The following is a 26,438-nucleotide window of genomic DNA, read 5'->3' as shown; positions in this document are numbered from 1 at the left end:
AGGGGGAGAAGATGGAAACATTCATATTGATGAGGGGGAGAAGATGGAGACATTCATATTGATGAGGGGGAGAAGATGGAAACGTTCATATGGATGAGGGGGAGAAGATGGAGACATTCATATTGATGAGGGGGAGAAGATGGAAACATTCATATTGATGAGGAGGAGATGATGGAAACATTCATATTGATGAGGGGGAGAAGATGGAGACATTCATATTGATGAGGGGGAGAAGATGGAGACATTCATATTGATGAGGGGGAGAAGATGGAAACGTTCATATGGATGAGGGGGAGAAGATGGAGACATTCATATTGATGAGGGGGAGAAGATGGAAACATTCATATTGATGAGGGGGAGAAGATGGAAACATTCATATTGATGAGGGGGAGAAGATGGAGACATTCATATTGATGAGGGGGAGAAGATGGAAACATTCATATTGATGAGGGGGAGAAGATGGAAACGTTCATATGGATGAGGGGGAGAAGATGGAGACATTCATATTGATGAGGGGGAGAAGATGGAAACATTCATATTGATGAGGGGGAGAAGATGGAAACATTCATATTGATGAGGGGAGAAGATGGAAACATTCATATTGATGAGGGGGAGAAGATGGAAACATTCATATTGATGAGGGGGAGAAGATGGAGACATTCATATTGATGAGGGGGAGAAGATGGAGACATTCATATTGATGAGGGGGAGAAGATGGAGACATTCATATTGATGAGGGGAGAAGATGGAAACATTCATATTGATGAGGGGAGAAGATGGAAACATTCATATTGATGAGGGGGAGAAGATGGAGACATTCATATTGATGAGGGGGAGAAGATGGAAACATTCATATTGATGAGGGGAGAAGATGGAAACATTCATATTGATGAGGGGAGAAGATGAAAACATTCATATTGATGAGGGGGAGAAGATGGAAACATTCATATTGATGAGGGGAGAAGATGGAGACATTCATATTGATGAGGGGGAGAAGATGGAAACATTCATATTGATGAGGGGGAGAAGATGGAAACATTCATATTGATGAGGGGGAGAAGATGGAAACATTCATATTGATGAGGGGAGAAGATGGAAACATTCATATTGATGAGGGGGAGAAGATGGAGACATTCATATTGATGAGGGGGAGAAGATGGAAACATTCATATTGATGAGGGGAGAAGATGGAAACATTCATATTGATGAGGGGGAGAAGATGGAAACATTCATATTGATGAGGGGAGAAGATGGAAACATTCATATTGATGAGGGGAGAAGATGGAGACATTCATATTGATGAGGGGGAGAAGATGGAAACATTCATATTGATGAGGGGGAGAAGATGGAGACATTCATATTGATGAGGGGGAGAAGATGGAGACATTCATATTGATGAGGGGAGAAGATGGAAACATTCATATGGATGAGGGGGAGAAGATGGAAACATTCATATTGATGAGGGGGAGAAGATGGAGACATTCATATTGATGAGGGGAGAAGATGGAAACGTTCATATGGATGAGGGGGAGAAGATGGAGACATTCATATTGATGAGGGGGAGAAGATGGAAACATTCATATTGATGAGGGGGAGAAGATGGAAACATTCATATGGATGAGGGGGAGAAGATGGAAACATTCATATTGATGAGGGGGAGAAGATGGAGACATTCATATTGATGAGGGGAGAAGATGGAAACGTTCATATGGATGAGGGGGAGAAGATGGAAACATTCATATTGATGAGGGGGAGAAGATGGAAACATTCATATTGATGAGGGGGAGAAGATGGAGACATTCATATTGATGAGGGGGAGAAGATGGAAACGTTCATATGGATGAGGGGGAGAAGATGGAGACATTCATATTGATGAGGGGGAGAAGATGGAGACATTCATATTGATGAGGGGGAGAAGATGGAGACATTCATATTGATGAGGGGGAGAAGATGGAAACGTTCATATGGATGAGGGGGAGAAGATGGAGACATTCATATTGATGAGGGGGAGAAGATGGAAACATTCATATTGATGAGGGGGAGAAGATGGAAACATTCATATTGATGAGGGGAGAAGATGGAAACATTCATATTGATGAGGGGGAGAAGATGGAAACATTCATATTGATGAGGGGGAGAAGATGGAGACATTCATATTGATGAGGGGGAGAAGATGGAGACATTCATATTGATGAGGGGGAGAAGATGGAGACATTCATATTGATGAGGGGAGAAGATGGAAACATTCATATTGATGAGGGGAGAAGATGGAAACATTCATATTGATGAGGGGGAGAAGATGGAGACATTCATATTGATGAGGGGGAGAAGATGGAAACATTCATATTGATGAGGGGAGAAGATGGAAACATTCATATTGATGAGGGGGAGAAGATGGAAACATTCATATTGATGAGGGGGAGAAGATGGAAACATTCATATTGATGAGGGGAGAAGATGGAAACATTCATATTGATGAGGGGGAGAAGATGGAAACATTCATATTGATGAGGGGGAGAAGATGGAAACATTCATATTGATGAGGGGGAGAAGATGGAGACATTCATATTGATGAGGGGGAGAAGATGGAGACATTCATATTGATGAGGGGGAGAAGATGGAGACATTCATATTGATGAGGGGGAGAAGATGGAAACATTCATATTGATGAGGGGAGAAGATGGAAACATTCATATTGATGAGGGGAGAAGATGGAAACATTCATATTGATGAGGGGGAGAAGATGGAAACATTCATATTGATGAGGGGGAGAAGATGGAGACATTCATATTGATGAGGGGGAGAAGATGGAGACATTCATATTGATGAGGGGAGAAGATGGAAACATTCATATTGATGAGGGGGAGAAGATGGAAACATTCATATTGATGAGGGGGAGAAGATGGAGACATTCATATTGATGAGGGGAGAAGATGGAAACGTTCATATGGATGAGGGGGAGAAGATGGAGACATTCATATTGATGAGGGGGAGAAGATGGAAACATTCATATTGATGAGGGGGAGAAGATGGAAACATTCATATGGATGAGGGGGAGAAGATGGAAACATTCATATTGATGAGGGGGAGAAGATGGAGACATTCATATTGATGAGGGGAGAAGATGGAAACGTTCATATGGATGAGGGGGAGAAGATGGAAACATTCATATTGATGAGGGGGAGAAGATGGAAACATTCATATTGATGAGGGGGAGAAGATGGAGACATTCATATTGATGAGGGGGAGAAGATGGAGACATTCATATTGATGAGGGGAGAAGATGGAGAAATTTATATTGATGAGGGGGAGAAGATGGAAACATTCATATTGATGAGGGGGAGAAGATGGAAACATTCATATTGATGAGGGGGAGAAGATGGAGACATTCATATTGATGAGGGGGAGAAGATGGAGACATTCATATTGATGAGGGGAGAAGATGGAGAAATTTATATTGATGAGGGGGAGAAGATGGAAACATTCATATTGATGAGGGGGAGAAGATGGAAACATTCATATTGATGAGGGGGAGAAGATGGAGACATTCATATTGATGAGGGGGAGAAGATGGAAACGTTCATATGGATGAGGGGGAGAAGATGGAAACATTCATATTGATGAGGGGGAGAAGATGGAAACATTCATATTGATGAGGGGGAGAAGATGGAGACATTCATATTGATGAGGGGGAGAAGATGGAGACATTCATATTGATGAGGGGGAGAAGATGGAGACATTCATATTGATGAGGGGAGAAGATGGAGAAATTTATATTGATGAGGGGGAGAAGATGGAGACATTCATATTGATGAGGGGAGAAGATGGAGAAATTTATATTGATGAGGGGGAGAAGATGGAGACATTCATATTGATGAGGGGGAGAAGATGGAGACATTCATATTGATGAGGGGGAGAAGATGGAGACATTCATATTGATGAGGGGGAGAAGATGGAGACATTCATATTGATGAGGGGGAGAAGATGGAAACATTCATGTTAATAGGGGGAGAAGATGAAGACATTCATATTGATGAGGGGGAGAAGATGGAGACATTCATATTGATGAGGGGGAGGAGATGGAAACATTCATATTGATGAGGGGGAGAAGATGGAGACATTCATATTGATGAGGGGGAGAAGATGGAGACATTCATATTGATGAGGGGGAGAAGATGGAGACATTCATATTGATGAGGGGGAGAAGATGGAGACATTCATATTGATGAGGGGGAGAAGATGGAGACATTCATATTGATGAGGGGGAGAAGATGGAGACATTCATATTGATGAGGGGGAGAAGATGGAGACATTCATATTGATGAGGGGGAGAAGATGGAAACATTCATATTGATGAGGGGGAGAAGATGGAGACATTCATATTGATGAGGGGGAGAAGATGGAGACATTCATATTGATGAGGGGGAGAAGATGGAGACATTCATATTGATGAGGGGGAGAAGATGGAGACATTCATATTGATGAGGGGGAGAAGATGGAGACATTCATATTGATGAGGGGGAGAAGATGGAAACATTCATGTTAATAGGGGGAGAAGATGGAGACATTCATATTGATGAGGGGGAGAAGATGGAGACATTCATATTGATGAGGGGGAGGAGATGGAAACATTCATATTGATGAGGGGGAGAAGATGGAGACATTCATATTGATGAGGGGGAGAAGATGGAGACATTCATATTGATGAGGGGGAGAAGATGGAGACATTCATATTGATGAGGGGGAGAAGATGGAGACATTCATATTGATGAGGGGGAGAAGATGGAGACATTCATATTGATGAGGGGGAGAAGATGGAGACATTCATATTGATGAGGGGGAGAAGATGGAGACATTCATATTGATGAGGGGGAGAAGATGGAGACATTCATATTGATGAGGGGGAGAAGATGGAGACATTCATATTGATGAGGGGGAGAAGATGGAGACATTCATATTGATGAGGGGGAGAAGATGGAGACATTCATATTGATGAGGGGGAGAAGATGGAGACATTCATATTGATGAGGGGGAGAAGATGGAGACATTCATATTGATGAGGGGGAGAAGATGGAGACATTCATATTGATGAGGGGGAGAAGATGGAAACATTCATATTGATGAGGGGGAGAAGATGGAGACATTCATATTGATGAGGGGGAGAAGATGGAGACATTCATATTGATGAGGGGGAGAAGATGGAAACATTCATATTGATGAGGGGGAGAAGATGGAGACATTCATATTGATGAGGGGGAGGAGATGGAAACATTCATATTGATGAGGGGGAGAAGATGGAGACATTCATATTGATGAGGGGGAGAAGATGGAGACATTCATATTGATGAGGGGGAGAAGATGGAGACATTCATATTGATGAGGGGGAGAAGATGGAGACATTCATATTGATGAGGGGGAGAAGATGGAGACATTCATATTGATGAGGGGGAGAAGATGGAGACATTCATATTGATGAGGGGGAGAAGATGGAGACATTCATATTGATGAGGGGGAGAAGATGGAGACATTCATATTGATGAGGGGGAGAAGATGGAAACATTCATGTTAATAGGGGGAGAAGATGGAGACATTCATATTGATGAGGGGGAGAAGATGGAGACATTCATATTGATGAGGGGGAGGAGATGGAAACATTCATATTGATGAGGGGGAGAAGATGGAGACATTCATATTGATGAGGGGGAGAAGATGGAGACATTCATATTGATGAGGGGGAGAAGATGGAGACATTCATATTGATGAGGGGGAGAAGATGGAGACATTCATATTGATGAGGGGGAGAAGATGGAGACATTCATATTGATGAGGGGGAGAAGATGGAGACATTCATATTGATGAGGGGGAGAAGATGGAGACATTCATATTGATGAGGGGGAGAAGATGGAGACATTCATATTGATGAGGGGGAGAAGATGGAGACATTCATATTGATGAGGGGGAGAAGATGGAGACATTCATATTGATGAGGGGGAGAAGATGGAAACATTCATATTGATGAGGGGGAGAAGATGGAGACATTCATATTGATGAGGGGGAGAAGATGGAGACATTCATATTGATGAGGGGGAGAAGATGGAAACATTCATATTGATGAGGGGGAGAAGATGGAGACATTCATATTGATGAGGGGGAGAAGATGGAAACATTCATATTGATGAGGGGGAGAAGATGGAAACATTCATATTGATGAGGGGAGAAGATGGAGAAATTTATATTGATGAGGGGGAGAAGATGGAGACATTCATATTGATGAGGGGGAGAAGATGGAGACATTCATATTGATGAGGGGGAGAAGATGGAGACATTCATATTGATGAGGGGGAGAAGATGGAGACATTCATATTGATGAGGGGGAGAAGAGGGAGACATTCATATTGATGAAGGGGAGAAGATGGAGACATTCATATTGATGAGGGGGAGAAGATGGAGACATTCATATTGATGAGGGGGAGAAGATGGAGACATTCATATTGATGAGGGGGAGAAGATGGAGACATTCATATTGATGAGGGGGAGAAGATGGAGACATTCATATTGATGAGGGGGAGAAGATGGAGACATTCATATTGATGAGGGGGAGAAGATGGAGACATTCATATTGATGAGGGGGAGAAGATGGAGACATTCATATTGATGAGGGGGAGAAGATGGAGACATTCATATTGATGAGGGGGAGAAGATGGAGGCATTCATATTGATGAGGGGGAGAAGATGGAGACATTCATATTGATGAGGGGGAGAAGATGGAAACATTCATATTGATGAGGGGGAGAAGATGGAGACATTCATATTGATGAGGGGGAGAAGATGGAAACATTCATATTGATGAGGGGGAGAAGATGGAAACATTCATATTGATGAGGGGGAGAAGATGGAGACATTCATATTGATGAGGGGGAGAAGATGGAAACATTCATATTGATGAGGGGGAGAAGATGGAGACATATTGATGAGGGGGAGAAGATGGAGACATATTGTTGAGGGGGAGAAGATGGAGACATTCATATTGATGAGGGGGAGAAGATGGAGACATTTATACAGTTCTGTGATGTTTCTTCTTAACACATATATTAGAGAGGAGGGAGGGGGTGATCAGTTCTTTTACCACAAGAGGGGAGGACAATCATTACTTATGATGGAGAGAAGATAGGTTGTATAAAGTTGATTAAAGATGATTTCACATCACCTTTGTTGTAGAAAGACGACACGAAGACGGCAGTTACAAAAATATTATTCCATTTGACCGGTCGAAATGATGATCACATCCAGGAATTCAAAGTTGTTTCTACATGTTTAAAACTCTCTCTCGCTTCCAAAGAGACCCTCCTCTGACCATGTCAGCTCTGTCTCCTATCTTCGTCTCCAACTCTGTCTAACTCATCTTCGACTCTAGCTCCTATATTGAGAATTCATTTCTGCCATGACGTCACACGTGTGTCCAAAAACATGATCAACCCACGTGGCCTGAACATGCATGGTTTGTACACGTTTCCAAACCATTTCTGCAGACAAAGAATTCTCACTCCTATTTTTTTCCTAACCTATTTTTCAACATATTTAATTTGCATTGTTATTTATTTTCTAGCTGACCTTATTTTAATTCAGTTTTCATAAAAAGAATTGAACCATCAAAATTCCTTTTGCAACAACATCTCTAAACTATTTTATGTGAAACTGAATAATGTGAAATTCCACATTCCATTTCTGAATCTATTTCTAAACCTTGCTTACAAAGTTCGAATCTCGGTCTAATGTTTTTCTTACTTACAAGATAAGGTTCCCTTTTTCTTGTAGCATTAGGCATTTCAGAAAAAATATTAAATATTTATTTTTTAATGTCGGCTGCATTTTTATTTTTTGTTTTACAAAACTTATTAATAAACAAACACAGATATTGTATGTTTCCCCAGAACTGCTAGACTTTGGAATTCGCTTCCGGGATTCTGCTTTCCCAACTCTACTGACATGCTGAAGTTCAAGTGTAATGTGAACAGACATCTTGCTACTCATCTCCCTTCATAATACCCCTGCAACTTATGTTCCTGATAGTAGCCCCCTACTTCAAAGTGGCAGCATGCCTTGTTTGGGGTGTAAATTTGAATATTTTGAATAAAAAAAATAAATTATTGTTTTTTTAATGACTTCATTCTGTATGAGTAATGTAATTTATATTTAATTTAAATTTATAAAATAATACATTTAAATTTTAAAAAATATATAAAACCTTTGGCCTCCCAGCAAAGAGGCTCTCTAGATTGATGCAAAAATTTAAATTACATCAATCTGTATTTAAGTATTTTTAAAAACATTAATTTTAACGACAAAAAATAGTTTTAATAATTTTTTAAAATATTAAATTTTGATTTAATCTCATGATATATGTGATGAGTGGAAAATCATAGCGAATGATTTGTGATTTTCCCACTGTACTGTAAACTATTCATGTTAGTTTGTGAATCGTATAAATCAAGTCCATATGCAGACATTAGAAAGTTATTGGAATCATCATAAACGGTTTATTAAGTGAATGCTCGGTCGTAGGAGATCTCACTTAAATTCCTATCTAAAAGAATTTTTGTGGCATAAAAGACACTCAGAAAATACTTTTTAGACAAGTAAATAGAATATTTTTTAAATAAATGTCATAAAATGATTCATAAATAGATTTGTGTGTTTGTTAAATCTTATTTTGTTTGTTTATACTTGTTGCTTATAAAAAAAAAATGCAAAAGTTTCTAAACTGTGCTCTGCAATGTTTGGTTTGTTTTTAAAAGTTTAGTAAATTAAACTTTAATATTTGATGCATAAAAATTGCCTAGGTCTAGAAGGATTTCTCCTTCATTCACCAAAGACAGGAAAGGTGAGCATTGAAAATTTCCATTTAAAAAAAATCATGATCTTCATGTTCGTTTATTAAAATGTTTTGTCTAAAAAAAAAGAACCCCCACCCCCACAAGAAAAAAATATCATCCAACATTAAAAAAAATATATTCTCTCCATTTTTGTTTAAATAAATCTTTCCTTTATATTAAAAATCAACAAATAGAACAAACAACTCAGGTTGTGTATGTTTTTTGCAAATGATACATATGTTGGAAGTCAACCAATGTCAATTGGAATGTGTCCCATTTAAGTCTCTTGGTTTCTGAGGTCTTTATTCTATATGTCATCGAGAATATCTATACAATGTATGTACCCATGATAAAACGAAAATATCATATTCCAAAAGTTATGTAAATTGATCCAGTATTTCTATTCTTATAGAGAAAATTTTTAAGCGATAAATGTGCATTTCTAGGCATTACAACATAAATGTAGTAAGTATGAATTACTGTTGAATAATCAAAATGATGGGTCAATTCTTGGATACTCATAAAATTTGATTTTTTTATTTAAAAATAAAACTATTTCATCAATTTACGTGAGCTTTGAAATATGATATACAATAGACTCAACTTTACAAGAAACAGAAAGAATCTAATGTATAAGCTCCAACAAGTTGAGAAATAAAGACCAAGAAGTTTCAGAGGTGATTTCTCCTGAAGAGCAGAGCCAGCCATGAGAATCTCAGGAAGAAAAGGGACACATCTTAGATTAAAAGATACAAGCTGAGTTTTAATTGGATTAAATAAAATCCAAAACTGAACCCAGATCACCTTTTAGATCAGCTACATATTGTAACTGACATCAGGGAGATGGGCAAAAAACATTAAAATAGAGAGTTGGGCTATAATCAGCATAAATGTTAATCTTTTAGGTAGTTTGCTTTTTGTGAATTCTACTTGTATGTTTTGCTTATTTAGAAAGATCTTAGTAGTAGGAATTTGACCAAATATGGCCTAAAATATTGAATAAAAAGATTACGATTTGATATAGTCTGTTTTATTTAGATTTGTCATTTTGTTTAGTTGTAATCCTTTCTCAAATTTTTTATCTCTATTTCCAGTTATGTTTTATAAATGTCAAAAATCAATAAAATCAATGTTTCATATTTTTATGCATCCTCTAATTATATATGCACAGAATTTCTTTTGGAAATTGTGCCTTTTTATTTTTTCATTTCTTTTACAATAACAAACTTTTTTTTTTTTTTTCAGAAGGTTCTCTTGCAAAGCGGCTCGTTTTTTAAGATTTGAATTTGGTCAAAAGGACTGGAGGGAGGCGACTGATTTTTTTTATTTGCATTTCACACAGATTTTATGAAGAAATCAAAAAGGACTTTTCAAATGAAAAACAAAAAGTATAAAAAATAATTAAAGATTTTTATTTTTCTAGAATTTTGTTTTTATTTATTTATGTCTGTGTTTGCAAAGTTGCAATATGTGATTGAATTAAAAAGGAACTTTGCTTTTCTCATTTTCTTTGGATATGTCTATTTTTTTATCTCAGCTGTTAATTGAAAAGAACTTATGGTGTGTCACTGGCAGTTATTCTGTTAGCTTCCTGATTTTTCTCAGAATTGGTTCACAAAACTTTACATAAAGTTTGGTGACAATAAACAGAAAACTGATTTGTCTACTTCTCTCTTCCCAGCACAGAGATGACGATTTATCATTGGATATAATAAATACAATATATTTTTGGTATAAATGTCTCCGTGTTATACTAATTGACGATCAACGATTCAGCCATGGAAAGTCCTCTTGATCATCTGTCTCTCCTCTTCACTGCATTCTTTCTTACTCTTTTTACTCCCCCCTTCATTTTACTTCCTCCTCTTCTTTCTCTTCTTCCTCTTCATTTTACTCCCTCATCTTCATTTACACCCTCCTTTTCTTTCTCTTCTTCCCCTTCATTTTACTCCCTTATCTTCTTTCTCTTCCTCCTCATCTCCTAAACTACTTTCTTATTTGTTATTACTTTGACTTTGACACCTAGTTTGACGTTAGACAAAAAATTATTATTTAACAAAATGCTAGAGTTGGGTAAAATGTGAGTTAAGAACCCTAGTTTACTGTCAAATTACCTGAGGTTATTTTGTTAGCATAGTTTTTTAAATGTTTTCTGTATGTTAAGTCAATTACAAATAAGGGGCCAACTATATTATACTAATGGCACACATAAATATTTGTCTCTATTTTTATTTTGTGGCTAATTTATCAGTAAAAAGATGTCTCTGCTGCATTTAGAAACTCAAGTTTTTTGTTTGTTGTAAAAAGAATTTGAAAACTACACGATCCTAAAATCAAGCTAAGAATATTGCATGTGTAATAATTTTGAGAAACCCAGTATCAAAAATCTTCTTTTGTTTTTTCCCTTGCGCAACAAATAACAATGTTGATCAAATGAACAAAATGGAAGTTGTCCAAATGCATGTAGCGATGTGTTGATCAAATGAACAAGACACCATATTGAATAAGAATGTATAGATGTATAGTGTTACTACTTATTACTACAGGGTGGAATGATAAATTTGTTGCCCTAGAAAAGACGACATGATTCCATTTCCATTTGATGAAAACAAGTTTTCTTTTTTTGTTACAGACTGTTCACTAGTTGGCCAGTTATGTACAAATCCCAAGAGCGATAAGAGCCTTTTATCATGTCTGAAAGTGACACAATGTTCAATGAGCAAGATCGGAGATGCGTTATTATACACTCGCTCTCTCTACCGATCCAAGTGATGACAACAGGACCATTGCCAGAACTCTCAAAATACAAATCCGGATAACAGAGACCTGCGCAGGGTGATGAAAACAAAGTTTCCCGCCACAGTTATGGCCTTTGGGGTGGTTTCAAGTGAGGGCCACCATGCCACCAAAGTTGACTTAAAAGTCAACACCAAAGTGTACCTGGATGTGCTGAAGAGTGTGGTGATGCCCTGGTACAATCAGGTGTCTTCTGGTAGATTCTGGGTGTGGCAGCAGAACTCATTGCTGGCCCACAAGTTTAAAAAGACTCAGGCTTAGATTCAGGAGGAGTGCTACGACTTTATACCCTTCTCTCACCGGCCCCTCCTCCCCTGACCTGAACCCGCTGGACTATATCGTTTGGTCATATGTCAAGAACACCAACATGACCTCACACAACACCAAAGCCAGCCTGATTTCCACCATTTGCCGAGCTCCCGCCAGCGCCTGTGGAAAAGACATGCTCCCAGTTCCACACAGTGACTGAGACTGAAGGTGGCTACATTGAATAGATGTCAGCTCTACTACATTACCTGAATTGATTTTTTTTTATAAAATTTTTTAAATAAAGCTGAAGTATTTTTTTCTTTAGGGGGGACAAATTTATCGTTCCACCATATATATATATATATATATATATGGTCTGAATTCAGAGACAGAAAGCAACAAAAGGTAAATAAGCTACCAAAATTGGAGTATATGAATTTCACACCAGTGGTTCTGAATATGGTTAAACAAAATGTTTTTTGATAATCTTTAAAAATTAAGATACAAGATGTAATTTGAAATTTATCAATTTTCAAAATGTACTTTTATAAATGTTACAAAGTAAGGCATACAAATTTAATTTAAATTGTATCTAAAAATTACCATGAATTTATTTTATGTTATGTAGATTTTATAGCACTTAAAAAAATGAAATTTAATTTTTTTAAAGTGCTGCAAAATGTACATTTATTATTTAGCAATTAATGATATAAATATATAATTTTTAACTAAATTTGTTTTTGCCAAAAATACACAAAGAACTTCCATTACAAAAAATTGAAAGAATGTGCCAACCAACAGCATGCCAAGTATTTTCTGGATGAATTCACTCAGGACTATATAGATAAAGAAGACTCCATATACTGGCTGAAAATAGGATTGCTCCACTATGATCAGGAGAAAATGAGTGATCTCAGCAATGACAGATAGTGTAGGTTCTGCAATACAGAAGTAGAATGTGACCAACCTGACGTCCAATTGTAAGGTTCTGCTGGGAATTGTTACTATATGACCCGACACAATGGAGTGTGTAAATATCTTCACTAAATCTGTAAAAAGTCGAATATCAAATGCAGTAGCAAATCCTCGGGACATATACTAGAAAGACAGTTGAAAATTATAAAGTCCAAAACCTGTACAGAACAGCTGCCCACTAAGAATTCTTCATCTCCAGGACTTCTATAGAATAGCTACCCATCGGAAATTTCTCAGAAATTAAACATAGCTTCCAATTCAAAAGTGTACACTCTTGAATTGGAAGCTATGTTTAATTTCTGAGAAATTTCCGATGGGTAGCTATTCTATAGAAGTCCTGGAGATGAAGAATTCTTAGTGGGCAGCTGTTCTGTACAGGTTCTGGACTTTATAATTTTGCAGCAAAAGAGCAAAAGATCCTTCTCGTGTTGACATGAAAAAATTATGTACTGGAATGCTAAAAAGATTTAATTTTTATGGAGCAATTCTGATTTCTGCTTGGTTGATAACAGAACATGAATTAATTTGATTTGTCAGTTCTTATCAACATCGTTTATAAATAGAACCTCCCAACTTTGAGAGAGCATACCGTCATTATTTCCCAGTTGGTTATTCTTGATTACTATTGCGCTCTTTGTTGTTATTATCGTTATTGTTATTTTTATTGCCATTTTTTTTATGCCAGATTTTTTTTTTTTTACTGTGCCTTTTTTGTTTTTTTTTACTGTCTTTTTTTTTTTTTTTTTCTTACTGTTATTTTGTATAACAGTTTTGCTGAACTTTTTTTTTTATATATAACGACCGTTTTTTAACGGTTTGACTATGGCTGCTTCCACTGGCCAAACGCCTATCAAGATATGCACAATGGAAAAGGGGTCAGAAGACGCTACATCTTCTGTGCCAAGCAACAACTGGATCAAACCTTCAAAAGTGGAAATCAATGTTACGAAATTCGTAGAGAGGGCGAAACAATACCTTAATTTTGTTACTGAAACAGGATTAATTGTGAACATTCCTAAATTCGAAGAAATTCAAGACATGCTTAGTACTATTCATCGTAAATATAAAAGCGATAAGTGATAAGAGCAATTACAGATATAATAATCAATTTACTGACAACAGCAGGATTTAGACCTGAATGTGTCATAAAGTGCAAGGCGTACAGCACTTGGAGCGTGTGTTGTTCAGCACTATAGAAGACTGCCTGGCTACATCTTAAGAACTGGATACATGGATAGAAGAAGATCCACTGTCTTGGTGTTTCACATTCTGCACCACATTGAGTGACAGCATATTGGTGCTTTCTTCCTAAAATTTAAAGAAATCGTCTCAATTCAATTTAATGAATTCCATAAAATTTGGTCTTTTGACATCTTACTTAACAAGGAAAACTTTACAAATATCCCATTCTTGCTAGAAGTGGGGGATGAAAAGCTCCAAATCATTTTAGCAGCCAACCTGCTGGAATTGTGTCGAAATTGGCCACTTCACATCAGATTGCTTCTAGAACCGCCCCCCCCCCCCCAACAAATCCAAAATCAAAAGTAGGGCAACATCTGGAGATTCAGCTGTCAGTAAGGGATCCCCTCCCCCTCCCCCAAGAGATGGCTAAGGACGACAATCCAGAAGAAAACTTCAATTGCTATTGGAAAAAAAAAACCTCTGGCCGCTTGAGTCTTGGTGAAATAAGGGAGGAGGCCACAATTAAAGAATGACCCTGGCAAAACCAAATATGTAGACAGTGAATCTCAAAAATAAATTAGACGCTCAAAAAACAACCACTCCCAGATCACCCAGCAAACCTCGACCCCCTTCTCCTAAACAAAGCCCCAAACTACATAAAGCACTGAACCTGATCAAAGACAAAACCACGTTCACCAGCTAAAGTTATGCCTCCTCCATTCACATCCCCTGTCCCCCAGAAACAACCTAAATTGATTCTCCTCAGTCTAGTCAAAAAGTTTAAATCTCACGCTTTCCCTGTTCTTTCTACTTCTGCCCCCCCCCATAATACTCCTCCTGCATCCCCTGCAAAAGTCCTACCTTCACCACACACCCCTATGGACGCTGAAAACTCAGCAACCCTTAAAAGGGAAGCCTCTCCCTGGATAAGAAGAAAAAACTCTACCTCTTCGGCAAGGAAATCTGTTGCATTAGCAATACCTAAATGAACAATTCTGTCTATTTCAAAGGGGTTGACCTAACAAAACTAATAGAATTCAGAGAGGTGGCTAGAAAACTAGTCAACGATCCCAACAATTTCTCAAACACTAAAAGAATACTGATTCGAAAAAAAGAAGCAAGGACATGGTTTATGTTGGAAGAGGCTAACAAAGCCTTCGATCTTGTTATACCTCTAGCCATATTTAAAGATATCTGTAATTTATGAAAATGTTCTGTTGGGTGGGTCTCGGTAAAAATGCACCCTATCCTGTATAGGATAGCTAAATTAACATATCCCTTGCATGTTGGCAGTATTTCTCGTGATGGGCTCATTGACAATTGGTACCTATTCTATCACAAGAGCCATTGGCATGCTAATGACCACAATGTTTGTTTCTGGTTCCCAACCCTAAGGCACTATCATGGATCTCAAGCTGGCTACTTTGAAGCTCTGGGGGCTAAGGGTTGACTTGTGAAAATTTCACTTGAACCTGAACCTACAGCACCTCTGAGTGGTTATTTGTTTTTTGAAAGAAACCCATCTTATTTCAGGTGACCATTTGGATGCTCTGCCTAAGATATATTGCACTTTCTCAGCATACTTTAATTCTCATTTGAATGGTGTTTCTTGGCTAGTTAAAAGATCTTTAGATGCGTTGTGTGACCCGTGCTACATGGATCATAAGGGGAGACTGTGCATTTTGGATGTTACCATAAAAAGTAGGGCGTTTTGTTTCATTGAAATTTATGCGCCTAATAGTCACATTGAGCATGTTGCTTTTTTTTTTTTTTTTTTTTTTCCAGCGAATCAAGCAGTTCATGAGTACTTTTTAAACAGTTATCTTAGCAGAAGACTAGAACGCGGTCCTGGATCCCTATTTAGATTGATTTGGGCTACCTTCTAGGAATACTAACAGAGATCAGGATGCTATTTTATTTCATGAGTTTGTAGATAAGTTTGATCTTATCGACAAATTACAAAATGAACAGCCCCGTGACTTAGTGTGAACTTGGATAAGTAGGCACGGCTCCTGTGCGGTACAACTTTCGAGTTATATCGACCGGTTCTTAGTAAGGCAAGTCGACCTAGGAGTATTGAATTGTCCAAGTTTTTACAACATAATTTACTCGGATTATTGACTTGTAAACTTAGATAGACCTAAGTCTAGATTAGCCGGTTATCGGAAGTTCAACGTGGAGGGTTATCGTGATGGGTTATTAGTAACCCTACAGCGGGAATTGATGGGGGCTGTAATTGGGAATAAGTGGTGGGTCAAAATTAAGGAAGCCATTAGGTCCTTTTCTGCTAGTTTTAGCAGGCAACTCAATCTAGAATCTAGGGTCGTTAAAGCAACACTAGAGTCTAGATTAGATCGGGCAGTGAAGGAGGGAGATAGTGCTAGCATTAATATAATTAAGGCTTAGCTTGCCATCTTTGGCTGAAAAGAAGCATCATAAGGGTTAGGTTAAAAAGAATGCTGTTCTTTATCACCGATGCTCTGCTTGCATTAGAGCCTTTCTATGATGTTTTCTTATGACGTCACAAGATGAGAGAGAAAGACAAAGAAAAAAAACAGACGACTTGTTATAAATAATAAGTCTGAGTATATTACAACAAAAAATAAAACACCAATTACTTGTTACATCGATGTGGAACCATGAGTGATGAACACTGCGGGCGTCTGGATTTCTAGGTCCGTGGTCATGGTGGGGCAGGAGTTGTGCACTGCCTATCCGATTGGTAGTCGACCAGTCTTTACTCGCTCTCTGAAAGAATCTACTCTTTCCTTCACTGGTTACATTAGTTGCCTTTCACCATCGTGACTTCACAAAGAAATTATCTTTCGTTCTTTCTTTGGTTACATCAGTCGCCTTTCTCTACTGCAACTTTACAACTTGGCTTTGTTGGACACTTCTCCTTTATAAAGATACTAGCGAGGGGTACCCGGCGTTGCCTGGGTGTTTGCAGGTGTGTGTGAAAAAAAACAGGTGCCTGTGAAAAAAAAAACAAAGCCTTGACGATGCGCAGTTGGAAAATAGTAAAGTGTGAAAAAAAAAAAAAACAGGTGCGCGTTTTTGATTGACGAGACGGCGATAGGTATTCAGCAGTCAGCATTTTATGCGGGACAGTTTTTAATGAGGTCAATAAATCAGTTTGTTTGTTTTTAAAAACCCGCTCCCCCCGTCTGATATGACGAAGTCGACATTGACCAAACGTTCACTAGCTCTGGGCCTGTTATTAGAGTCGAGTTTCGCTTTGTGTTTATACCGAAAACCGAATGTAACGCGCGCCGATGCGGGAAATGTGGAATAATTAACGTTTGAAAGTCAATAAAATTAAATAGACAGGTGAGCTCCGTGGTTAAGTGTGAGATATTACAATTTATAGATGATATAAAAAGTTTTAAGAAGTTGTGAACCGAGCGAGCGCTTCTCTGAAAGAAGCCTTTTGTGGACATCAAGGAAAAGCATACATACATACATACATACATTTTTGCTTTTATATATATAGATATTTTCCGATGTGCCGTCCTATTGAGGTAGCCCTAACCGACACGCCGATCAAGACTCTTTCTTTTACTTGTTACATCAGTAAACTTTGCTCCACCGTGACGTTACAACTCGGCTTAGTTGGATGCTTTTCCTTTACAAAAAAATATTCTCCCAATGTGCCATATCGCCAAGGACTGCCTCAGCGGCACACTGATTATGACTCCTTCCCGACAGCATGCCGATCAAAAACTCTCTCACTAGCAAAAAACGCTAGTTTATATATATCGCAATCAGCTTGTCATAACACAGGCTTTGATCTACATGTATCCAGCATGCTTCGCCATAGTGAGCGCGGACTACTGCCGCACTTGGAAGAAGAAGAATATCAGGGTGACCACCCTCAGTGGAGAGACGTGGACATGCTGTGGGGTGGGCGCTGTGAACATTCGCACATGAACTGGAAATTTGATTAACATGAAAACACTGCTATGATGCCATCAGAGCCATAGGTGGTGCTCACATATCGCAGATGGGGGCAGTACAATTTTAGGAGAAGGTTCCAGTGTGCGCTGCACTGAAGATTGACCTGCCAGATTTTATTGTCGAATCTGACCAGCAGCAGTAGGCTTGGACAGCCTCATGGAAGTGATCAGAAAAATAGGAACCAGCCAAACTGTGGAATGAGGTAACAGAGTACCATGTGCCCGATCAAATGAAGGAAACTCTGTGATTGGATCAAGGATGGCTGGTATATGTGCCGCCTCTATTGAAGTGGCGGACCGAAATCAGGAAGATACATAACCTCAGTGGGTACCCTGGAGTGGAACAGACATATTATTTTGTGCAGTTGTCCAATTCGTCGGTGTCCAAAAGTTCAGTGAAAGCAGTAGTCAAGGAATGCCAAACATGCCAGTCAATTGACCCCGTCCCGGCCAGATGGCAGAAAGGTCGGCTGGGAGTAAACACAACTTGGAGCCGACTAGGTATGGACATAACCCACTACGGTAGCCAGCACTTCCTCACTCTGATCAATTGTGGACTAACAATGTTTGTGATCTGGCGCCCATTAATAAGACAAGATTCCTCCAGTGTCATCCGTGAATCCATATTTCATGATAGAGGGCCACCTGAAGAGATCCTCACAGACAACGACACGGCCTTCTGCAGTGGAGAGTTCAGGCGTTTCGTAGATGAGTGGTGAACCCAGCTCAGACACTGATGTGTGTATGTGCCAAGTGGCAAACATGAAGAGGATCACGGCAAGAAAACAATGCAGGATCGCAGAGGCGGTCTATAGATATAATGCAACACCAAAGGATGCTGTGACTGTTGCAAGCGCACCCACCAATGTGATCCATTGCTATCGAATGTGCATCAAGGACATTGATGCCCGTCTGTCTGATCGATAGGGAACCTGAGGACCGTATGAGTTAGGGAACACTGTGTGGGTGAAGCCTTCTAATAACCAATGTACCACCAGCTTTCAAAGAGGACGAATCACTGGCATCATCAGTGAGCAGGCCGTGCTAGTCAACAGTACCCCACATCATGTGAAGGATATCCGACCTGCCCTAAATATGAACCAGTTAGCGAGTAGCGGTAGTGGTGAATCAGCCAACGATGACCTGTGGATCCAATCTATTTCCCGTGATGGTATGACTGCGAACCTCAACACTGATGCCGATAGTTCCAGTAACCCTTCTGAGAACTCTGATGAAAATAAAGTCCCACCTGATGGTACGACTGCAAACCCTAACGCTGATGCCTCTTCTGAAATCTCCGATGAAGATGGAGTAGTCCAGCCAATTCCCCTTCATAGGAGTGCCCACAACAAACGACCATGTCTACAATGCCACATATGTGATCTGGAGACCATGGGGGAGTATAGAGTTGAATGTAATAAGCTAAGCACCCACGTGTGTGTGCATTATGTGGCTATATGACTTACCTTCAGGTAAGATCTGAGAGAGAGAGGGATTAAAGATGGCGGCCGTGGATTTATAAGGCGTAGTCTTGTGGAATCGCATGAGCTCTCATCGCCCACTCCACTCATATACAAATGGAATGGAGTCAGTTTTTTTAATAAAATACCTGTTGACAAAAGTGAGGGGAGAACGCGTGCTGAAAAGTGAGAGAGAAAGTTAACATTGACGAATTCTAGCTGAACTTTTGTTTATTTTATTTATTTTTTTTTTTTCTGTTTACCAGCCCATTTAACTGCAAAAAAAAAAAAAAAAATAGCTGCTCTTCAAATTCTGAGATTGAAAATCCGAATTTTGAATGTGTTTAATTTTTCATCTTTTACATTTTGAAGTGTGAAATTTTTTGACTATGTTATTAATAATTATTATTGTTCAGATTAGCATAAAAAATTTTTTTTCATTATTTTTATGAAAAACACTACTTTTAAATCTTTAAAGATAAATTTCAAATTTTCTTTTAGAAACCCAGTTTTGCCAATATACTATTAAATAGAGAATACTTTGAAGAATAGATACATACCACTGTGGACGTTTAAAAATTACAATAATTATTTCTGCATTTTATCTATTACTTAGGTTATCATGTATGGTGGCCAACAATGGTTACAAACAAAAATATTTTAAGCTGAAAATAACATAATATTAAAGGTATTTTTCCATAAATGGCGTTTGGAATTATAATTTTATTCAATTATTTAAAAAAAAATATTTGCTTGTTTGGTTGCATTAAAATTTTTAAATTCATGAAAATGCTTAAATAAACATTTAGACACGTTTATGCTTCCATACTTTAAAATAGATATTTTAAATCTGTCATGATGCTGTCGTCCATGGATTTACAAAATTTCCTACTCACAAAAAAAAAAAAATGGAATTATTTGACATTCAGGCACTTATATTCTAATATTTTTGCATGTTCTTATAGCAAATTATCCTAAATCTTATTTAGACGTGAAAAAACATTAATTTAATTGATTCAAAAGGTTTTTTAAAAAATATTTAAATTTTATTTTTGTCTTCAGTGAAAATTACAAAAATTGGATTGGTATCGATTTTTTTGGAAAAATTTCAAATCCTATTAAAAATGATAGAAAAAGTATATTATTCCCCTTTTAATAATAAAATTCAGGGTTTTATCTTTCTGGAAAAAAAAACAAATGTTGTTCAGAAATAATAGATTTTAAAATATTTTAAATAGTTAAATAAAATAAAAAACAGTAATTTGGTTTTTGTCAGTCTATTGGTCGTTGCCATTCTGTATCACACACATGCACAAAATAAAATGTTCTCTTCTTTTATACAATAATGAAAAAAAATGAAAGAAGAAAACTTACAATAAAGCCATCTATTTTAGAATTTAGAGTAGGGGATCAGTCTCGTATATAAATCCAATGTAAAAAATAATCCTCCATCTTTTCTGGGCCATTCTAACATTTTTAGGCAGTTTCCAGCATTTTTTGTCACAAATCCTAAGTCTGAATGGCTGCCAGTTGGATTAGAGTTAGGTTAGTGTTGGAATTTTATTCCTGTTTAATCTTTTTTCTCTTTTTCCTTTTCTTCTTTCTTATTCTTTTATCTATTTCTGATGTGATGATGATGATTGTTGTATCATGTGACTTAATTGTACTCACTGATTGGTTCGAAAGTTCTCACTTGTTTTTTGAAGATTTGCATTATTTTGCCAGTTGAGGATTTGGCGTTCACTAGTGAACTTTTTCTCTGTCAAAAAAGACATAAAAATTACAAATAGTCTTAACTGAACTTTAAAACAGTTGGAAATCAAGAAAGTTTGGAAATAAGCTAACCAAGTGAAGGTTATGTTTATCCAGATGTTGTGACTAGTGACGGAATTTTGGGGTCGTCACCAAAATTCGTTTTTTAGGGTAACAAATTAAAAGAGAGAGAGAGAAAAAAAAGGAAAAATCAAGTAAAGCAAATTTTCTGGGAATGGGAAACTAGAGAAATGATCAAATGAAATACAGACCTGAAATGAGATTAAAATGATCCGAATTTATTTAAAAGAAAATAAAATGTTATGATTGCTTTTATTTTCCAAAGTTAACATTTTTAAAAAAACCTTTAAGGTAACATGAAATAAAAAAAAAACAAAACAAGAAAACAATTCTTACTGTAAAGAAAGGCTGAAATGAAAAGCACATGCACAAAATAGAAAATAGTTCTTTCAAGTCTTTAAATTCAGTCTTTCCAGGAAAGAAAACATGCAAGGCTGAGTTGCAAGGTTCTTTCTAAGTTTTCCCCCCGTCTTTTTATTTTTTCAAAATAAATGAAACCTTCAAAAGGATTCTTTTAAAAGTTTGGCTCTCTCTCTCTCTCTTCATGGTATGGAGTGTCCGAATGGAAATCCTTTTCTCTGAAAAAGATTGTCTTTTTCTTTTTCTTCTGAAATAATATTCCTTTTCTCTGAAAAGGGTTGTCTTGCTATTTCTTCATCCGTTCGAAAGGGGACAAAGAAAATAAATCACTGGTGACAAGTCTCTCGTTCAACACTTTGGGCAAGAATAAATAAAATAGTGACAGCCTCTGCCACACTTTATTTTTTCAATAAATGGTGTATTTTTCAACCACTCAATAAAGGATCTCACCCTTAGTGAAGTAACTGAGTGAATTTATGTTTCCACTCGACGGAATCCCAGAAACGAGACTTGCTCTCACAAAGTCTTATCCAGAACTGATTTGAAAAAGGCACAAGAAAAAGAGATTTCTGGGATTGTTTTCATAGCAGCCAATCATCATCAAGCAATGATGATGATACTAAGAAAAAGGTAAGACACTAATCAAAGAGTGAAAGAAATGTCCGCGAGGACTTAAATGGACAAAGAGAGAGAGAGTGACGCACGCACGTACACATATTCGCCAGCTGAAAAGGCCTCTCTGTATGTATGACTGCTGGGAAGAGGGTAACATGAATGCTACAGGCTAACCAAAAATGCTGATCCCCCCCTTCCCTTTGCACTGCTGCTGGCGACGTCAATAAAAAATAAAATTCCGACACTAGACTATAAAAAGTCGAAGAAGATATGTCAGTAAAGACATAAAAATCAGTAACCTTCGTGAATTGGAGGGTAAAAGACAGAACACTTCTTCTACGAATGAAGAAGTTGTTTAATGGCATACACGAGATTGAAATGCTGCGAGGCTAAGTTTAGGCGGATTACAAATGGAAAGTCGACTTTGATGTGCATGATAAGAAAGGAAATTCCGCCGAGCGAGGTGGTGGAAACTCAGCTACCGAAGGGGCAAAATTACGTGAATTACCAAATAAACTTTGAACAGTCGTGGTTTTATTTTCGTCATCTACAAAGAACAACGTGGATTGATTTACCCAAAGTTGAAAAGAGATATTGTGACGATTAAGGGGAAGTAATTTATGTTGACTTATTTTCGTCCACACGTAAAAAGATACTATAATCTTCCATTGTAAAAGTGACTTCTTTCTATTTATCTCTCTCTCTCTTTTTTTCCTCACTCTCTCTACTGCCTTTTTTTTTTTTTTTACATAGTTACTTAAGGTGTGTTGGACCTTGCTAAAGCGACAAATTTAGCAGTTGCAGACGCAAGTGAACATTTTACATTTTCTTATTATTTAAATCATTTTTTTTTTACCCTTTTTTTCCTCAATAAATTATTTTATCTTCTAGACGGTCGTTTCTTGCTTCTTTCTTGTTTTTATTGTTGTATTTTTTTAGTACCTTACCTTGGTAACTATGACCTGCGGGATAACAGTCGTTGAAAATAGCAGCAAATTTTCTGCATAGATGTTAACGAATGTTTGGTAAAATAAATTATAAAGATGAAATATAAACTATATCACTTCAAATTTGATCGAAAATGCTGTCTTTATGATTGTGTCGCTACAAAAATTCAAAGAGTCAAGCAACTGTGACTAAATCACCAAATAAAATTGACTGAACATTGTTAAGAAAAACGGAGAATAAACGAAACGAAATTGATCTCGTCAAAATAGTTCGAATTTCGTAGAACAAGACACGAAGGCCACAATAATAATAATAATAATAATAATAATAATGATAAAAATAACGTCAAAACAAACAACTAAAAAGTAACATTCGAAAATAATTGCAAATTTAATAACTAGTAATTACAAAAATAAATAAAATGCAACAATTTACAAAAAAAATAAAATGTTCACGTGACTGAAAATAAAAAGAAAAAGCAAAAACTGCGGTAATTATAAATAAAATAAAACAAAAAATAGAAAACGATTTACACAATAAAAATTCAATAAAACACTAAATAAACCAAAACCTTTCTTTCCATTTTGCTTTTTCGTTTTCCGTTTCGGGAATCTGCTTTTCATTTTGTATCGCCCCTTTTTGTTGTTTGTTTCCGGATTGCATCGAGCGAATCAGTATTTGCAGCCACGGACTTGAAAAGAATAACAATTCAACAGATGGATTCAATTATATTATTAAACATGAAAACTGCTTGGATAATTTTTTTTTTTTTTTTTAGAGAGAAAAGAAGAAAAATGTGGGCGTCGTTGACCTATTAGGTGAAAATTTTTATTTTAGTTTACACCTCTCTAAATCGTGCAATGAAAAATTCCGGGGTGGAATTGATTTTTGTTGTCAAATGAGGGGGGTGGGGGAAAACCCTATATCTTTCTGCTCACTCCATTTTTTTTTATTTTTTAATTTGGACAAATTTTAATCGTGATATTCACAAAATGGAACGCGAGTCAGAAAGACCAGACTCTCTCTCTCTCTCTCTCTCTCTCTCTCTCTCTCTCTCAGCAGTAGCTACAATCCGGTGAAAAGTAGATTCAATAAATTTGTAGATTAATTTTCCCCATCCATGAGATTCTACTTTTAAAAAAAAAAAACTTAGAGAAAAAGAAAAGAAGAAAAAATACAATTACTATAGAATTTAAGGTGGAGTCAGTTTTGTATATAAATTAAACAAAATCATCACGCATTTTTGAGCCATTTTAACTTTTCAGGATAGTTCACTAATTTTTTTAAACTTCAAAATTTTTTCTATTTTCTTTTCTTTTTTTTTTTTTCTTTTGTTTTTTTTCACTCATTTTCATCCCAAACACGGTATATTGCCGCCTAGAACGTAAGGGCCTACTATTCCTGATCGTGTCTAGGAGTTGAGCTGGGAAATGTCTGTACTATTAACCCTAAGTCCTACTGGTAAGCCCCCCCCCCCGAAAAAAACGCGCATGATTTACCTTCAATATAAAAGAAAAGAAAAAAAATGCCTTAAAACTTTAGAATACCTCGAAAAATGGGGGATTATTTGTCATTAAATTTCTATGCGAAATTGATTCCTCAGTCAAATTCTAAAATATTTTTGTTGTTGTTAGTTTGCGTTTTTCTTTCCGAGTTTTTCAATCGTAATTGTTTTATGGTAAGGTTAGATGAGGTTGTTAATTAGTGTATTTTTGTAGCATTTTCTACGATTGTTTTTGTTTTACTGTGTACAAATTACTGATTAAGTCGTTAGAGTTCTGTTGTTTTTACTGTTTATCACATATTTAAGATTTCATAGTGGAGTATCGCTTACCTATATAAATTTGACATAAATTGATCATGTTTTCTAACTATCACCAATTTGACCAATTTTTTCTTCTTCTGTGTAACCATTAACTGTGCATGTTTCTCAGGAATTCCTTTTTTAGTATAATCTTAGCCAATATTTTATATTTTGTAGTGTGGGATCACTTTCCTACATATAACATAAAATGATCACCCATTTTCTGACCATTATAAATTTCCAGGCAAAACAGCACGCTAGTTATGATAACATTAATCTGTAGTAATCGTTAGTGGGGAAAATCAGGCATAATTTGATTATTTAAGGGTACGTCTCAACAAGAACTTGTTTACATTGGACTTGAAGATGACCATATTGTAGTCAGCTGGAAAGCAGGTCAGTGGGACAGAGTTCCACAGGCAGGCAGTTCTAAGAAAGAAGCCTTTTTCATGGAATTTGCATTTTAATTTCGGCACAGATAGAAAGTGGGGGAAATTGTTGTTAGTGGTTGTAGCTAGATGAGTGTTTTTTTTGTGAAAGTTGGGTGAGATTAAAGTTCAAACAAGCACTTGCTATGATAACAATAGAGCAGAGACACGGTTACAACGTCTCTTCTGCGAGAAAGAGGTTGCAGGGGAAAAGGCGGTTTTGAACTTTGTCCAGGCAGGATAGGGTGTTTGGTGGCAACAGTACTCCATTTTAGGACGTATCTGGCTCTTATACAGATTGAGGATTGTATCAGGAGTGAGAAACCTTCTGGAATTGTAAAATAATACAACCAATTTTCCAGGGACCGTGACAACAGATTTGAAGGAGCTTCTTGAGGTGAGAGCCATTCATATCAATTGACGCAAAGTGAGGATCAGAGCGTTTATAGTGAAAAGATAGAAGCTTAGTTTTTGATGTGTTAAAATTAACCAGCCACCTTTTGCTCCATTGCACTATTTGCTCAAGGTCTAAGGGGAGAAATCTTGGTCATTGTTAACCTTTGAAGTGTGGCTATATATGTCGATGAATGAACTTCAAATGTGATTTGGAAGATCATTAATGAAGATAAAGAAGGGAGTTGGGCCTACGATGGATCCTTGAGGCATATCAGCATTGATACTTTGAGTTTCAGACTTCTACACATTGACAAATACTATCGGAGAGAAAAGAATTGATAGTTGAAATGACATTTCCAGATATTCCATAGCTTGAAATCTTGTGAAGTAGACCTTTTTGCCAAACCCGTTCAATTGCCTCATATGTCAAGAACTATTGCTCTTGAGTGGAAACCTCCATCGATAAATTCACTAATCCTGTGTGAAATTACCATCAGTGTATTAGTTGTAGATCTCACAGGACAAAAACCATATTGCTTGTCTCTGAGTAGCTTGTTTTTGAT

General features: G+C 37.1%; 2 protein-coding genes across 3 annotated transcripts in view; one reads left to right on the top strand and one right to left on the bottom strand.

The window, feature by feature from the left end:
* LOC145249622 (cyclin-dependent kinase 7-like) overlaps nt 1-10,298 on the top strand; it is a 54,548-nt gene extending 44,250 nt beyond the window's left edge. Inside the window, exon 11 of the mRNA XM_080111352.1 lies at nt 10,119-10,298. Coding sequence (XP_079967478.1) covers nt 10,119-10,150 — 32 coding nt within the window. The 3' untranslated portion in view covers nt 10,151-10,298. The remainder of the gene's footprint in view (nt 1-10,118) is intronic.
* The window catches only part of LOC145249623 (putative oligoribonuclease), a 123,596-nt gene extending 99,107 nt beyond the window's left edge, over nt 1-24,489 (bottom strand). Inside the window, exon 1 of one of the 2 annotated variants that reach the window (XR_013863557.1) lies at nt 23,819-24,199. Coding sequence is in view for 1 of the 2 variants with exons in the window: in XM_080111353.1 (XP_079967479.1) it covers nt 23,819-23,910 (92 nt within the window). In the remaining variant the exon portion in view is untranslated. Of the gene's footprint in view, nt 1-23,818 lie in introns of both variants that reach the window. The other variant, XM_080111353.1, reaches the window with a different exon arrangement.
* Between the last annotated feature and the right edge of the window lie 1,949 nt (nt 24,490-26,438).

Source organism: Euprymna scolopes, chromosome 28 (assembly GCF_053919585.1).
Source record: "Euprymna scolopes isolate OS-2025 chromosome 28, ASM5391958v1, whole genome shotgun sequence".
In the NCBI taxonomy this organism is placed as follows: domain Eukaryota; kingdom Metazoa; phylum Mollusca; class Cephalopoda; order Sepiida; family Sepiolidae; genus Euprymna; species Euprymna scolopes.
The sequence above is the reverse complement of the archived record's forward strand: the minus strand, read 5'-3'. Positions and strand labels throughout refer to the sequence as shown.